The 17,122-nt window shown below is 36.5% G+C and overlaps 2 protein-coding genes and 1 long non-coding RNA gene across 6 annotated transcripts in view; 1 reads left to right on the plus strand and 2 right to left on the minus strand.

Moving 5' to 3' along the window:
• Nucleotides 1–1,246, plus strand: part of LOC149647194 (uncharacterized) — a 56,654-nt gene extending 55,408 nt beyond the window's left edge. Inside the window, exons 4-5 of one of the 2 annotated variants that reach the window (XM_089850059.1) lie at nucleotides 708–894; nucleotides 1,128–1,246. In XM_089850059.1, the coding sequence (XP_089706185.1) occupies nucleotides 708–894; nucleotides 1,128–1,207 (267 nt within the window). In that variant the 3' untranslated portion in view covers nucleotides 1,208–1,246. The other variant, XM_089850058.1, reaches the window with a different exon arrangement.
• LOC149647200 (uncharacterized) lies at nucleotides 872–1,493 on the minus strand. 2 transcript variants are annotated; one of them, XR_016371881.1, is made up of 3 exons: nucleotides 1,410–1,493; nucleotides 1,055–1,328; nucleotides 872–988 (listed from the first exon to the last, which is right to left on the minus strand). It is a non-coding gene; the product is annotated as an uncharacterized LOC149647200 (long non-coding RNA). The 2 variants fall into 2 exon arrangements; XR_016371882.1 differs by having other exon boundaries at nucleotides 1,395–1,416.
• A 284-nt stretch (nucleotides 1,494–1,777) lies between these two features.
• Nucleotides 1,778–17,122, minus strand: part of LOC149647201 (uncharacterized) — a 55,795-nt gene continuing 40,450 nt past the window's right edge. The window contains exons 2-6 of one of the 2 annotated variants that reach the window (XR_016371878.1): nucleotides 4,524–4,682; nucleotides 2,786–3,091; nucleotides 2,094–2,306; nucleotides 1,913–1,985; nucleotides 1,778–1,830 (exon numbers count right to left, since the gene is read on the minus strand). Coding sequence is in view for 1 of the 2 variants with exons in the window: in XM_089850061.1 (XP_089706187.1) it covers nucleotides 2,161–2,306; nucleotides 2,786–3,091; nucleotides 4,524–4,682 (611 nt within the window). In the remaining variant the exon portion in view is untranslated. Of the gene's footprint in view, nucleotides 1,831–1,912; nucleotides 1,986–2,061; nucleotides 2,307–2,785; nucleotides 3,092–4,523; nucleotides 4,683–17,122 lie in introns of those variants that run through there. The other variant, XM_089850061.1, reaches the window with a different exon arrangement.

Here is a 17,122-nt window from a genome sequence, read left to right on the forward strand (position 1 = left end):
TTTTAATTACCTCGGTAAACACACCTTTCGTGAAATAATCACACCTAATCAATCGAGGAATTCGATCCAAAATAAAAATCGTAATCAGTTGAAATGGAAATAATAACTGCATTCATCAAAATTCACTTAGAATCCAGTGGTAGTCACAGAATTCACAAAAAATCACCGGAATTTATTGGAATTCAAACAGAAAATCACCGAAAATAATTGTAATCACGGAAATCAAGGAATTCGTTCAGTAATCATCGCAATTAATATAAAAATTCAGAATTCAGAAATCAGTAATCAGATGTACAAAATTTTGGCGAATGACTAGCCCCTCGCGATCATACTTGTTACACGATTTGATAGATTTATGTAGAAACTTATTATTTAAGTATCTCTTACCCCAAGTTTTTTTATCGAAGTTTAACCAGACTTCATTAAGTTCAAATAACCAAACATACACCATCATAAATGACTACGTTCTTTCACTTCTCGGTTGTACTGCTCTTTTTGGGAACTGCTGTAACGGTACGCCTCGATTACGATCGAGAACCGCTGTATAGGGAACTGCTGTAACTGGTAAACCCCTATCTACTTCTGGAAACAGCTGTTATGGGATCCGCTCATACAGGAACTGCTTATACGAGGGCTTCCCGATTGAAGCCATCTTCAGTGTTCAATTACACTTAACATAGATCGCTAACATTAGTGTATCTTCGTAGGTACAGCGTGTTTCTAGCAGATACCCAATAGCAACTAGTGGGGCATGGTTCGAATGCGCCGAACCGACCAATGAGACATTTAATTACGAGAGAGAAAACGACCGTAATACTAAGATTGGTCAAACTGAACTGATTTCAGTCCTTCTTGAAATTGAAAAGTCAATTGAAACTTTGTCCAAAAACCAGAGTAAGTTTAATTTTGCTTTTCAAATATTGCTCCTTTTCCAGAACTGTACAGTTATTGTCAACAGTTCCACTATTTCAAATTCATTACGAAAATTCTGAAAAAATAGAACTAGGTTATAAAAAATATTTAAATTTCCTCGAGTTCTTACGTGTGTTCGTACCTTTGTATTTGAACTCCTCTTTGTAGGTACACATGTACCTGTATTGATACACAAACTTATATTTATTATTCAGAGGAAACACGTTTGGAAATCCAAGGCATCAAGAAACACTTGGATTATCTGTCGTCGAACAAGCCTGTTCAATCAGTTTAAGGAATGATGCTTTCTATGTAATTAAATAAATGAAACGCATAGATATTGTTGTTATTTCTTTTACGAACTACCGTGTTAAAACCTATCCACAACCGCTTTGACGATTTTGAATTCGCGAACGCTGTAAGACCAAATTATGTCATGTAGTTTTCAAATTTATGTTGTATACTGTGTGACCTTCCAATACCTTATATTCCAATACCGATCAGTGTTAGCTTGCCAATAGTTTAAAAGACTGTCATAAGTCCGTAAGTTTGAAGTTACGTAGGTGAAACGTCATGGACTGTAAAACCAAGTTTTCTCAATTCTCGGTTCTCGTTCTCGAACTAAGCTCTCAGTAAGTCTCTTGCAATACGGAGTATAGGTAGTGTCATACTTATGGAACATATCTTATAGACTTATGCTGTCGGTGAGGAATAAATTTGGTATACTGCTGTTACCGCTGAGACATGAACGTAATTTTAACTGCATTGACCATTCAATCGTGTTTAATGGTCTTAGGTGCTAGAGACTTTCTGAGAGCTAGTTCTAGAACTACACTCGGTTTTGCAGACTTCCATCAACCTATTTAGTCTGTACTAAGCCTTTGACAGTGCCTCACCAGGCGTCGCTTTACTCTGTATCTAAAACCTACTTCAATCACTTCATGACAAGCTCCAGTTTGTAGCCAGATTCAAACTTATGGAACATATCTTATGAACTTACGCAATAACTTATATTTCTCATCCAACTATACCCAGGAGTACAACAGTTGAACAGTGTTAGGTGTTTTGTAGGTCTTTGTGAATATCAAAGTTTTTGAAAAAGCCATGAACACAGATTCGCCACAATAAATGTGAAAAGAATCAAACATAAACGGTTTTGCGCATATTTTTTATTTGTGTACCGTTATTGATTGCAATAATAAATCTGTAATCTAACGCAAAAGTCCGAAAATAATATCTTCGGTGACGCTAGAGCCTATTCTTGGCATTAATACAAAGGCACTCCCCCGCACTGCTACAATCCCCAATCAAAGAACGGTGAATATCTTTACAACTTTCATGGCATAACTTATAGGCGCCATAAAATGGATTTACACAATCAATAAGAGGAGCATCTAAAAATACACGAAAATATGTTACTTCTACTATATAATTATAAGACCAGTCTGTATAGTGAAACATTTGAGAAATACTCCCGAGTGATATTAAAATTCAAATTAGGTTCAGATTTTAAAGATAATTTTAAATAAGGACCTCCGACCAATCGCGTAACGCCTTGCCTTTTTATTAACAAAATTCTCGTGGCACCTTCCGTGTCGAATGAAATTTATCACGAGATTTGATAAAATTTGCGCGCGACGTGACAATCGTGGCGCGAGACATGAAGCGTGCCACGAGAAATTTGCTAATAAGAAGGCAGGGCGTTACGCTATTGGTCGGAGGTCCTTATTTAAAATTATCTTTAAAATCTGAACCTAATTTGAATTTTAAAATCATCCTGAATGTTTGACTATGCAGACTGGTCTTATAATTGGTCGATAAAAATCACTTGATTTTCTACTTCACCCTCTCTTTAATAAGAAAATTGTAATACTCTTTAGTACTGCTGTGCAGGCTACATCGCCGGGAAATCTCACGAGGTTACTCCTGCAACCCAGATCTGATAACTGGCCAAGTTTTGGTTTGGTAAAATAGCCGCCTTTTTTTCGACACACGTCTCCATTGTTAACATCCACTGGGCTGCAAAAGCCAATATCAGCGTGGAAACACACGCATCTTTCTTTTCCTTTCTCTCGCCCTTTAGTGCAATCTCCGGCAAGCTTATAATGTAGCTTTCTGCATTTCTTGTGGCAATTTTTCCACTGGTTATCATAGTCATCAGTGCAAGTACCTATTGAGCCTGATGAAATAATAATTCCTGAGAATGTTTTCGATTACAAAGCGACCTTTTTTTGACTGAAAGGTTTAGTTGAGAAGTTCAGATAAAGTTTTGGAAACCTGGCCCGTACAGTTCATACTACTTTCGTACTACAAATGCTATAACACTATAAACTTTAATGCTTATCACATTATTTAAGTACTATAGTTACACGTGAGCGAAGTCACGGGTAACAGCTAGTTTCATACATTTGGGCATATAATGGTTTCTGATTAAACCTTCGAGTGCATTTAAAAAACCTTTTTGGAGTACGAGGATGCCTATTTCCGTACAATGTTCGAGAATTATAGCCCAATTCCACACAATTTTTATGGCCCATTTGCGCACAATTTTTACATCGAAATTTTACTTCAGCATTTTTTACCATAACCCAGAGCGCTAGCGTTTCACCTCTCTCTCTCATTCAGAGCGCTAGCGTTTTATCTCTCTTATTCAGAGTGCCAGCGTTTTATCTCTCTTATTCAGAGTGCCAGCGTTTTATCTCTCTCATTCAGAGCGCTAGCGTTTTATCTCTCTCTCTCATTCAGAGCGCTAGCGTTTTATCTCTCTCTCTCATTCAGAGGGCTAGCGTTTTACCTCTGCCTCTCTCATTCAGAGGGCTAGCGTTTTACCTCTGCCTCTCTCATTCAGAGGGCTAGCATTTTACCTCTGCCTCTCTCATTCAGAGGGCTAGCATTTTACCTCTGCCTCTCTCATTCAGAGCGCTAGCGTTTTACCTCTGCCTCTCTCATTCAGAGCGCTAGCGTTTTACCTCTGCCTCTCTCATTCAGAGGGCTAGCATTTTACCTCTGCCTCTCTCATTCAGAGCGCTAGCGTTTTACCTCTGCCTCTCTCATTCAGAGCGCTAGCGTTTTACCTCTGCCTCTCTCATTCAGAGGGCTAGCGTTTTACCTCTGCCTCTCTCATTCAGAGGGCTAGCATTTTACCTCTGCCTCTCTCATTCAGAGCGCTAGCGTTTTACCTCTGCCTCTCTCATTCAGAGGGCTAGCATTTTACCTCTGCCTCTCTCATTCAGAGCGCTAGCGTTTTACCTCTGCCTCTCTCATTCAGAGCGCTAGCGTTTTACCTCTGCCTCTCTCATTCAGAGCGCTAGCGTTTTACCTCTCCCTCTCTCATTCAGAGCGAAAGCGCTTTAACTCTCTCTCACACTCTGCAGATCGTGTACGCGTCCGGCACCGGGACAGGCGCTTTGGGCCCTTTCTTAAATTTTACCGTCATTAAAATTCCGTGTAAAATTAAAAATGTTTTATTTGCAAACTGTGCGGAAATGAGTTATGAAAAATTGTGCGGAAAGGGTAGATTTTTAAGGTGTCGTAAATAAAACTGTGCGGAAACAGGTGACCTCCAAGAAGTAACTATAAAATGCTTACTAAATTATTAAGAGTATAATTACCATTTAAGACACCTCCACAAATGTTGAAAAATGGGAATCTTACCAAATCTGGATAACATTGAAAAGCCCACAATTTATTATTTTTCATAAAACTCCACCCTTCATCTTTGGTATCCTTCTTTAAAGCCTTGCAAGCTTTAGCATTTTCCTTGCAAACACCTGAGGTAAAATAATAATTTAATTTGTACAAGAAAGATTGCATTAGGTGTTTCAGAAAGGTCCGTCACAATTTAAGGGGCGGTTTTGAGTCGCACATTTTCTATGAGATTTCGCCATCCTGGCTACTGTTTACAAGTTTTATCGGGGATAGATGTAATTTTAGAAGTAGGAATGGAGAACAGAGTAATTTGGGCGCGCGTCAAAGTCCCGGACAGTGGCGTCGCCAGGGTCTCGAATTTGGGAGGGCTTAAGCCCTCCCTAAAGTATTGTGCTTCCAATATTTCAAAACACATCACTTTTATCATGACACCCTCTTGTCTATAAGGCGAATATTAGAGTAATAAAATAAGGAAAAGTAATTAAGGACTGAACGCGTGTTTTATCACAAAAGCTTTCGCATCACACAAATTAATTTTATTACCGTTACAATGTTTGAATGTAACTTGACATTGACTATATCAGGACTAGACTAAACTCGAGAGTGACTAGTGGGCGTGCTTAATTGAGGGGGTCAGTTAATGGCAAAATTTCAATTATTCGATTCAGAGATCCTCGGTACTTTAGTGGGTAGAGGACGGGGATAAGTTATTTTTTAGACCTTGCTTCGGAAGGCAGGCGATTGAGGCGAAATGGGGAAGATGTTGCCCTCAGTGCTTGGGACGGTGTAGGTATAACTATGCAATAGAAAAATCATGAAAATAGTCTGTTACGACTGTATACATACGCTCTAGACGATATAAATATGAAATTGTGTTTCTATGTATATTTCACTTTCATATTGTAGAAACTTCAAATAACCTCAACTGAATAATTAGGAGAGGCTTTCGGTAAATATAAGGGGGCGCTTTTAAGAAATTTTAGGAGGGGCTTCAGATAATTTTCAGGTGGCTCAAGCGCCTCCAAAAAACCCCTGGCGACGCCACTGGTCCCGGACCCCCTTCCCCGGAAAGAAGAGGCTGGTCATAGCGACAGATGTAAAAAGGAACTACGTATTTTTCGAGGCCCCCGTCAGCAACGTCATCAAAACATAGTTTAAGTGAGCCAATAAGATAATTTAAAATTTTCGTCACGGGTTGGAGGGAGGGGCTCTATCCTGGGCTATGAGTCGGACTGAAGTAAATACTAACCGTTCTCCATTCCTGCTTCTAAAATTACATTTATCCCTGGCTTTATAGTTAAGTGTGTCGGATTACCCCTTAAAGAGAGGGTGACATGGAAAAGCAAGTGTTTTTTTTTATCGATTCTTCTTCTAATTATAAGACCAGTCTGCATAGTGAAACATTTAGGAAATACGTCCGAATGATTTTAAAATTCAAATTAGGTTCAGATTTTCAGGATAATTTGAAATACCTCCGAATGATTTTAAAATTCAAATTAGGTTCAGATTTTCAGGATAATTTGAAATACCTCCGAATGGTTTTAAAATTCAAATTAGGTTCAGATTTTCAGGATAATTTGAAATCCCTCCGAATGATTTTAAAATTCAAATTAAGTTCAGATTTTCAGGATAATTTGAAATACCTCCGAATGATTTTAAAATTCAAATTAGGTTCAGATTTTCAGGATAATTTGAAATACCTCCGAATGATTTTAAAATTCAAATTACGTTCAGATTTTTACGATAATTTGAAATACCTCCGAATGATTTTAAAATTCAAATTACGTTCAGATTTTTACGATAATTTGAAATACCTCCGAATGATTTTAAAATTCAAATTACGTTCAGATTTTTACGATAATTTGAAATACCTCCGAATGATTACCTCTCCGAGTGACGTAAGTCACGGAGAGGTTCTGTAACGATCGTGTGTGTCCGTCTGTGTGTTTGTTTGTGTGTTTGTGTGTGTGTGTGTCTGTTGTTACACCCACGTGACCGCGTTCGCAGTTTCCAAATCGGAGCAAACGTGTTCGCCATTTCCGAACTGCTTTCACAGTCACGGAAATGGCTCCTCTACTTGAGTTCTCACACCACCATCTTCTGGTCTTTGTCCATCCCACACGGACACCAGTCTGTACTTACTGGCTTCTAATCACCATCATCTTCTGATCTTCGTCCATTCCACTTGGACACCAGTCTGTACATACTGGCTTCTAATCACCACCATCTTCTGGTCTTTGTCCATCCCACTTGGACACCAGTCTGTACATTCTGGCTTCTAACACCACCATCTACTGGTCTTCCGTCTATTCCACATAGACACCAATCTGTCTCATTGGCTTCTACTCCATTATCATCGTTTGGTTTTAGGATATACGCGGCAATCAGCTAGGGTTACGAGAAACGTCTAGCCTCCCTAAGGTGGGATCGCCACCAAAGGTTTTCGCAATTGCGCTTTTTCCTTACTATTATAATGGAAACGAATCGTATATATACCCCAAAATTTGAAGAAAGCGGGCAAGAGGGGTACCCTTCACTTTAAACGTCAATATTAGCAAAGTTTGAGATGATAATAGGTATAACTTTATTTTAAACGATTTAACTATTATTAATGTTAATTATTGAAGATTAAAATAATTAAAAATAATTATATTTATTTAAATATTAAAGATAATCTTGTTTCTCAACTCAAAATGAATACGGAAAGAGTTAAAAAGCAGTCTATGTTTTTGTCTGTGTGTGTCCGTCCATTGTTACACTAGTGCGTCGCGCTAGCAGTTAGCCTTGTGTTGATGTGTTAAGAAATCATACAGAACCTTAATATTCCCTTTTTCCATAATATAAAGTGAATATGTGGAAGTATTTTTCGTAATTATGATGCATTTAGTACTTTTGTAGCTTTAAAGCTCTGTTTCATTTTGATATTCCAAAGATTTTTTTTAATATTGTTATTTGAAATGGCTGTTTATATATTACTTAAGCTATACTACATCTGTATATAGAATAATCCTTGGTTTAGGGATTTCATGAAGAAAACGAAGACCTAGACTCCGACGGGTATATGAAGTATTATCCGCAATAGGCTTAGTGAAACAAAGAGTAAATAATTGAGGCCTGAGGTGAAGTAAACTTTGGGCTCTGATTTTCGTGTCTGAAATGAAGAGACATCAACGGTTCAGAGTGGGCCGAAAGTTAAATACACTATTAAATAATCAGGTTCAGATTTTATAATAGAAGAAAAGATCATGGTGGCAATTAGAATAGTAAAAGGGCTAATGGTAAACGGGTAGTAGCTACAGACTTTTTATTCTCTTTATGGTGCGCATTGACTATTAGTGCGTCTAGCTACAATTTAGCTTTGGTATTATTTAACATTAACATTCATGTTGGCAAACTAAGAATATTGTTGAGGTGAGACGAGACGATAGTGTTTACACTGCAAACCAGTTGTGAATGTAGCTATCAGAATATACGGTAAACAGCTGAAGCGTAGACTTCATTTCCTGATCTTTTCCCCATTGACTGATTTCCATGTGTCCAAGATTTATCCTTAATGGATGTAAAATGTCGTCTGCTTTACTGTATTATTCGCTATGCTTGGAATACTGCTTCAATATTTCGTAAATTTTTACTTGAAAAAAGAGAAATAATTCCATATCTAGGTAAATAAGTTTGTAGTAGTAGACCTCTTGACTCGGAGAGGTAATATTTTGGTTTTCCCAACTTGTAAAATTCAAATTAGGTTCAGATTTTCAGGATAATTTGAAATACCTCCGAATGATTTTAAAATTCAAATTACGTTCAGATTTTTACGATAATTTGAAATACCTCCGAATGATTTTAAAATTCAAATTAGGTTCAGATTTTCAGGATAATTTTTGAAATACCTCCAAATGATTTTAAAATTCAAATTAGGTTCAGATTTTAAGGATAATTTGAAATAAGTACCTTCGACCAATCGCGTAACGCCTTGACATTTTGTTAACAAAATTATCCATGTCTCGCGCCATGCAAATTTTATCACGTCTCGCGATAAACTTTATTCGACACGGAGCGTGCCACAAGAATTTTCTAAATAAAAAGGCAGGGCGTTACGCGATTGGTCGGAGGTATTTATTTAAAACCATCCATGAAATTTCAAACTATATGTAATTTTGAAATCATTCGGTGTTATTTCTTGGACACTTCACCATGCAGATCGGTCTTATAATTAAATTAGCATTGTGTTTCAGTTTCTCGGGTCAATTTTAAGGGATCATCTGTAAATCACTGAAAACATAACTCGAAAACGGTGGCCTGGACGACTAAGTGTCAAAAATATTTTGACTCGAAATTGCCCAAAGAACACGCCGCTTCATTTGTCAAGGACTTTGCAGAAATGCCCCATGTCGTTATTTTGAATTGTTTTATTAAATTTAAAAGTTGTAAAAAAATTGGTTTCTGGCTATTTCAAATGTAAAAAACCACGCCCACCGGGTTTTTAAGTTTTTGGGTTTTTTTCTTTAACAGTTGTGTGCATTGTACAAATTATTATTTAAAAGACTATTATTATTATTATTATTATTATTATTATCTAAAATGTTTAATAAAAAATAGAAAATAATAAATATTATTAAATAATACTTTTAAAGTTAACACAATAAATATATTAAACATTTTTTAAAATGAAATTATTCCAGCATTCAAATTCATCAAGATTGAAAATCTTAGCGATGGGTTTTATTAAGTTGGTTTTTTGTTAAGAAATATTTTATTCTAAACGTTTTTACTCACTAATTCCCACTGTTTTGCTGCCACTATAATCCGATCCCTTGTAATTGTGACTACTCACTAGGTAACAAGGGTAAATCAATATGCAAATTACAAAAGTTATATTTCGGAAATTAAAACATTTCCAAGCCATTTCAACCGACTTAATACGTTAAAACAAGCGAGCAAATGAAGTTGACAGGAACACGTCAATGCTTACCATATCCTAAGTTCCCACTTTTATACTGTTCTCAAAATTTTATTACCTTTTGTATAGTTTTCATTAGGATTTATTTTCTATTTAAAACGTTGACATATGGTATAATATACTTGTCAAGTTGAATTTATTTAATTTTTATGGAATACAGGTTGCAGTTATGAATCGCCTTTATTTAATTTTTATGGAATTCACGTTGCAGTTATGGATCGAATTTATTTCAAATTTATGGACTTAATTTATTTTATATTAACTGTTTTAATTCATTTTAAATTTACGGATTTAATTTAATTTTATATTTACGGGTTTAATTTATTTTATATTTACGGATTTAATTTATTTCAAATTTATGGACTTATTTTATTTTATATTTACGGGTTTAATTCATTTTAAATTTACGGATTTAATTTAATTTTATATTTACGGATTTAATGTATTTTAAATTTACGGATTTAGTTTAATTTTATATTTACGGATTTAATGTATTTTAAATTTACGGATTTAATGTATTTTAAATTTACGGATTTAATTTATTTTAAATTTACGGATTTAATTTATTTTAAATTTACGGATTTAATTTATTTTAAATTTACGGATTTAATTTATTTTAAATTTACGGATTTAATGTATTTTAAATTTACGGATTTAATTTATTTTAAATTTACGGATTTAATTTATTTTAAATTTACGGATTTAATTTATTTTGAATTTACGAATTTAATTAATTTTATTGCCATTAATTTTATTAATTTAGTGTTTATAAATTTAATGCCACCCCAGGAGTCGCTTCACCCGAATCTATGAGGTTTCACCTACGTCACTTCAGGACAAGCTCTCAGTGACCAGTGAAAAACTTATAGAACATATTTTATGAACTTATGGTATATTGAAGCGAAATATTGATCGATGATTACTGCTTCCGAATGCTGCAGTTTGTTTATAGGCAACGTAATTACATCAACATTGAAACTTTCTCAATTTCGGAATAATGGTCATCTGGGATTACTTTTATTAAACCTATGCGAGCTCTCAGGTTTGTATTAATGACTTTTATATGGTTTTCTAGAGTCACATGATGTGATAAACAAGAACTTTGGTATCAACAGCGCTTGATTCTTTTATTCAAACTGATTTTAGCCCTGTCGTCGGTCGGATGAACGCTATCATCTGTGATGAAATCCTTCAAGCAGATCGTGATTTTCGACTCTAACTCGACCAGTAAGATTCAACTCAACGTAATAATTCAATTAACCATAACTTAGGTCTAAAACTGCCACCTTTTCAACATATTGTCCTTAATATAAGTTTCCGCCTTTCCAACACATTGTCCCTAAGATTAGTTTCCACCCTTCCAAAATATATACCCAATCATAATGGGACTTTGTTAATTTGCCCTCATGCCCTTGACCGTTCAAAGTGATCCTCCTTTGGACACATTCAGAGGACATTTGATTAGGTGCTGCACCTATCGGGGGGCCTTATCAGCGCCCCCCAATCGTCTCTCATCATTGTTCCCTTGGAACCTGCGAAACCGCCGTCAAGGCACACGGGCCCGGCAAGCGGCCGCGACTAACGCCCCTTGAGTATAGGTGACGAGAGCGCTACACCGTCGGTAGCGAGCCCAGCCATGAGGAGGTCGGTGACAGGGAAGGACTAAGGCAGCAGAAGGCTCTAGGGGACGGGGGAGTTCCCTCCAGGAATGTATCCGCGGCCCCAGAGGGTTGCCAAGAGCTGGGGATGAGCCAGAGCAACACCCGGACGCGGCGAGGCGGCCGAGCAAAACGTTCGTGGAACGGGGCAGGGAAAGGTCCGAACCAAGGGCAAACCCAAGGAACCATACTAACTGGATCATCGAACCCCTCCGCCACGACAAGGCCTTTTGCTCTGCTCCAACGGGGTGACAACACGAGGGAGCGGGAGGGTCGTGGGGGTACTCACTCACGTTTTCCGTTCGTGTCACACTATAATAATTATAACAGAAGTAAAAACAAAGGTAGCGCATCGAGGGGCTATTCACTCAAAGTTTTTCTGTACGCCTGTAAAGTACGCTACGATGTGGCTACTATTACGAGCCCTTGGGTCGCCTTGTTTTTAAAGCGTTGGGTTTGATGCTAGTTTTGCTTTTCGGTTCAACGGGAATTTATTTTCTATTCATTGGAAAAGTGCCACATCATTACTTCTCTTCAATAGGAATCTAATTTCATTTCTTTGGGACACACTTGTTTTTTACTTCGGTAGAATGGGATTTCTGCCCTTTGGTATTCTGTCCAATGGGACATGAGCTAATATATTATCACATCCTCTCAACTCGTATATTCCATCATTTTACTGGCCAGAACTTTTAAGCTTCCAAAGTTGCTTTATATTCTGACTGCAATTGTACAAAACTGTTTTTTGTAAAACATTTTTGTCTGTTTTGTTTTTTCAGCTGTTGTTGACGTAGAGCCAAAGTGAAATTCGCCATAAAAATACCTTTAACAACACTGAAAGCAGCGTTATAACAAGCTAGTTTCGATTTCTACTAATCAACTTTTCTACAACAAACCTCATAAATGACTTGGGCAGTGTCATTTTAACAATCGAACCAATATATGACAGTATACCAAAGCGATCGAAAAACAATCGTATTTTCAAGCCCGAGTCGCTCTTAACCTTGAAGTTCACGTAAAAGCAAGAAGCAACATGATCAACGCAGGGACTTTTCTAACTTACTGCTCCACAAATGTATGACTCTTTTGAAATTTGTTACTGTTCATAAAAAAATAACTCTCATTTACGTCTAGATTATAGTAATGGGATTGTATGATAAAATGTCACCCGTGGAAGTAGAAGGCTTCCTAAAACTACCAATTGAAACTGTAATCAAGAAAATTAATCTGAAGTAAATACTTTACTAATTACAATGCTTAAAAGTCAGATAACATAACATTATAGTTCTTAAAAGAACGGTCTTTTTCTAAATGTAAATGGGAAAATATTTAAAAAAAGTATTACAAATAGATAAGCATTTAATAATTCATAAAAACGTGGACCACTGCTCCGCCATTGAATTTTTGGTTTCGAAGACTCAAATCGAGTATCGAATAGTTGGAAAATTGGTTTCGAGCAGTTAACGAGTAATTGGAAATTGGTTTTCTAGCACTTCTGTTAATAATAGACATTTAGAGTTTGATCATCGACAACTACTTCAAAACATTCCCAAACGGTATTAGTCGTGGTCGTTTTAAAACTAATTCCTCACGAATATCAACTTCAGAATCTCATTCCTCACCAAAGTCACTGCTGACCATTGTTATACTTCGCGCAAAGTCCCAAAATGAAAATTACTAAGCTGTTTAACTTCCAATAATAATAATAGTAAACGTACTTTTAACTGTATGTTACTTCCACTATCGAACCAGCTAGGAGCTACCACCCTACTACATTACACTGGCATTATGATTTAAACTACCCAATCAGCAATAACTTGCGTCTGCAAAGCAATTAAGAGTGACTTTCTAATAGATTTTTTATAACATCTATACCCCATTTGAGAGTTAAAGGTCTTCCAAAAGCAGGTTCGTGTACTTATCGAGCCTGGTTTTGATACTCGAAACGTTTCTTCGAGTCCCAGAAAATGTCTTGTCGAGTACTCGCGCAGCACTAGTTTAGTGGCGTCAGCTAAATCGAACCACTTACCCCTTAAGGGATTGGTTGAATTCTCAGAAGGCAGAGAGAGTAAAAGGCAAGACGTTCGATTTAGCTGGCGCCACTAAACCAATGGCGGCGCAGTAGTCCTAGTTATTAAGACTAATTAAATGTAAATTATTTTGTAATCATATATATTACTAGCTGTTACCCGCGGAGTCGCTCGCATGTGATAAGAACTTCCATCAAAATGATATAAAGAATGGGTAGATTTTACTGCGAACTAATATTTTCGTAGCACCCTAGGAGCGAAGGACTCGGCGTTGCCCATCAGCCCGTCGGGACATTTTTTCGTTACTTTTCAGGCGGACATTATTCCTCAAAGAAGGCTTTTTAAATTTCTGGCCGCCATTTAAAAAGATGGCAACAAATCGAACCCAAAAGACCATTCAGCCCGTCTATAGGTTTAAGGAAACCAGTGTACTAAATATTTGTGAAATCGGTTGAAACGCGCGGACTTTGTTGCATAGAGAAGATTTTTTACATTTCTGGGCGCCATATTTTAAGATGGCGGTGGATTTGAAAAACATTTTTCTTAGTACGCGCCTACTATTTATGAGTAACGTACCTGCAAATTTTCAGCCTTCTAGGGCAAACGGTTTGGGCTTGGCCTTGATTATCAAGTCAGTCAGGACTTTGATTTATATAGATATAGATTAATATTTTTCATTTTACATTTGGAAAAATGTCGTTTTTAAAGTTATAATATTATGTTATCTAACCTTTACCTTTATATTTCTTATTATTATTGATTCGAAGGAACATATAAAAATGAATATTTTAAATTGCAACTATTATATTTCATAATCTTCCGATTAAAAAATTAAAAAAATATTTTGTGATATTTCACAATTTCTTAATGTGCATTATTGTATTCACAGTTATACTGGAATCTTAACTGCTGATGATTTTGATTATGGAGATATTTATGGGCCAGGAAATGCAACTGGAGTACTTGGCATACTTGCCAGAGGAGTAAGCGTTTTCAGAAACCATAAAAAATTTCCTATGGGATTTTATTTTCTCTATTCTATGGTTTTTAGCCACATCGTAGTATACGAAAGGCTCTTAGTTTGACCCCAGTAGTATTTGTAGTACTAGTAGTAGTAGTAGTGGCCGGAGTGTTCGCTTCGTTATCATCAGATTTTAGCTTAAAAGGAACTCTATAGTATCTTTACCCACCAATAAGGGTAACTCTGAGCTCGGTTAGAGATTTTATTTTAATTAAACGTTTTTCATATAGCACCCGGGAATAGAACCCGGGTCGCTGGCGCAGCAGTAAGACACGCTACCAATGAACCATAGAGACCTAGTAGTAGATCCGAGTTTTCACCCTTTGGTTTATCTCTAAAGTTTCGGGGGTGGGGTTGGTACATCTTTATCTGAACGGACGGATATTTTTTAAATTATCTGTGGGGTCGGACACTTATAAATTTGTATCTTTTGGTTCTTCATATTGATTTTATTTTTAAGTGCTAATTAAATAGATGACGATGTGGCTACTATTTTGGCCCATCCCTTGGGTCAACTTTTTTTATTTCAAGTGCATTGTTTTTGGTTTGAGGTGGCCTTACACGCTCAGTGTTTTTGCAAAAATAAAATAGTGAATGGGTTTAAAATAGAATAATTGAATTTTTTCGTTTTTTAGGAAGCTGATATTGGTTTTATATTAAAAGAACCCACACACGTAAACTACAATTACATCGATTTTACAAATGTTGTGGAAGAAGACCAATGGACTATTGTTAGCTCAAATCTGGCCGTGGAATTCGAGTCAAAGGCTTTTTCTTTATTCACCATATTTGACAAAATGGTGAGAATATAAGGAAGATAGGCGTCATTTTTACCTTTCCTAGTGACGACGACGTTACGGAGAGATGTTACACTAGACGTTTCTGACTGTGTGTCTGTCACCGCTCTAGCAGATTTAAAATTGAAGTAAACTTGTTCGCAATATCCTGACCGCGTTCGCAGTTCACATAAAGCAATAAGGACTTTATTATTCCATTATCATCGTTTGGGTTAAGTTGTACGCCGCGATCGAGAAACGTCTAGCCCACCAATGGCAGGGCTTACCCCTTATAGGGAATCGACCACCTTATACAGGGTGTTTCGGAGAAGTCTGGCACAAATTAACAGGCGGGTTCTTCGGGTCAAAAGAATTCAAAAATGTTCTATGAACTTTACATAAAAAAGGGTCCAATTAACCAATCGCCTACAATTCCGCACCACACGTTCAAACTAAACTGCACCTGATGTGCCCTTACGCGTGTCGCGTGTGGGTTTCTTTGGCTCCGCTCGTGCTGGTTGTGCAAATTAATTACACCGCCACGCGAAAAATTGGCTTCGTCAGAGACCAGCAAAATACGTGGAAAGTCCAAGTCTATTACTTGTGCCAAAAACCACTGGCAGCAAGCTACTCTTTTTGGAAAGTCACCTTTTTCCACTTTATGTGGAAATAACGAACTTAATTTTAAAAATAAAAAAATCGGGTTTGAAATGAAAATAAAACGTCCAAAATTCTGCCATAATCATGAATTAGGTTACATTCTCTGTATAAATATGGAGGAAAAAACCGCGTGGCAATTTTGGCAATGAACGTTTTGGCCTGTAATACAAGTAAATGAAAAATCAGTTCTTATTTTTCGATCAACAATATTTTTTGGAACTCGCTAATCTTCAGATTAGCACTCGCAGAGAGTTTGTAACAGTGAAACATTTCCGAGTAGCTTTGCATTTTCATTTTGATCTTCACCTTAATATATGGTTCACTTCGAATTTTCGAAACAAGTTAAAGCTAGAAACTGCTTCAAAATTATTGTTTAGCTATCAAATGCGAGGCAACGAGGATAATTCGAATGTGAGAAAAATTTCACAAGTTGTAATTTTAAAGTGGATTTAGCTAGAACGTTTAAAAGAAAATATATAAAACGGATTAAAATTGAGACATACTAGCAGTTGGAAGACCTATAATAACACGAATGACAAATACAAAGCCAAAGTTAGTATTTCTAATTGTCATTTTAATAGGGGAAAGGTTTTTGCCACTTTTTGCCGGTTTTTTTCCACTTTTTGCCACCTGTCCCGGCAAAAACTAGTTTTCGACTTCACTAGAATTAAGGTAAATTAATGACGATTAAAATGATTAATAGCTATTATATCTATTTAATTATTTAAGAAAAACCTTGTAAGTTGGTAGATAGAACTCGTCTCGAGTCGGAGAGGTTTATTTAGGTTTCCCAACTTGTTTTTTCTGTTTGTGTGAATTTTGGTATTACTCATGTTCAAGCACCCTTAATAAACATTATTTTCTTTTTGACGAGGTTTCATAATGATTATTCACGCGCCTTAGCGTCCCCTAATTTGCCAGTCCTAGATTGTAATAATTCTTATAAAAATACATTGTTTGGTTTGGTTGCTTTCAGACATGGACTGCAATTGGAATCACCATACTCCTATTTCCAGTCATAAGAACGTATTTAAACGTAGTGTTTTTAAGACTGAAAATACCACGAAAGACAAATGATTTCATCGAACAAACTTACCACAAAAATGCATATTCGTCTTTAGCAATTACTTTTTCGCAAGGTTTGTTATTTTATGCAGAAATTTAAATCCTTACTTGATGGAAAGGGTCAAAATCAGTTATTATGTCATGAGAAGCATTTATTTTGCCTAGATTATAGCAAAAGTTTATAAGATATGTTCCTTAAGTGCGGAACCTCGGAAATGAACTAGGCCCATGCGTGTCGCGAAGCGAGAATATTTTTTTAACCAATTTAGTTCGCCGTGGTTTTACGCTTGGGGGCGCTTACACGGCCGTAAAATAAACAAAGTTCAACCCCGTGACCCTGTCGACTGCTTAAGTATTTGGGCCAAGGTCGCGGATTGTAAGTATACGTTTTTATT

This window comes from Phalangium opilio, unplaced genomic scaffold (assembly GCF_054372755.1).
Source record: "Phalangium opilio isolate 3A_F unplaced genomic scaffold, DU_Popi_V2 ptg000089l_1, whole genome shotgun sequence".
In the NCBI taxonomy this organism is placed as follows: domain Eukaryota; kingdom Metazoa; phylum Arthropoda; class Arachnida; order Opiliones; family Phalangiidae; genus Phalangium; species Phalangium opilio.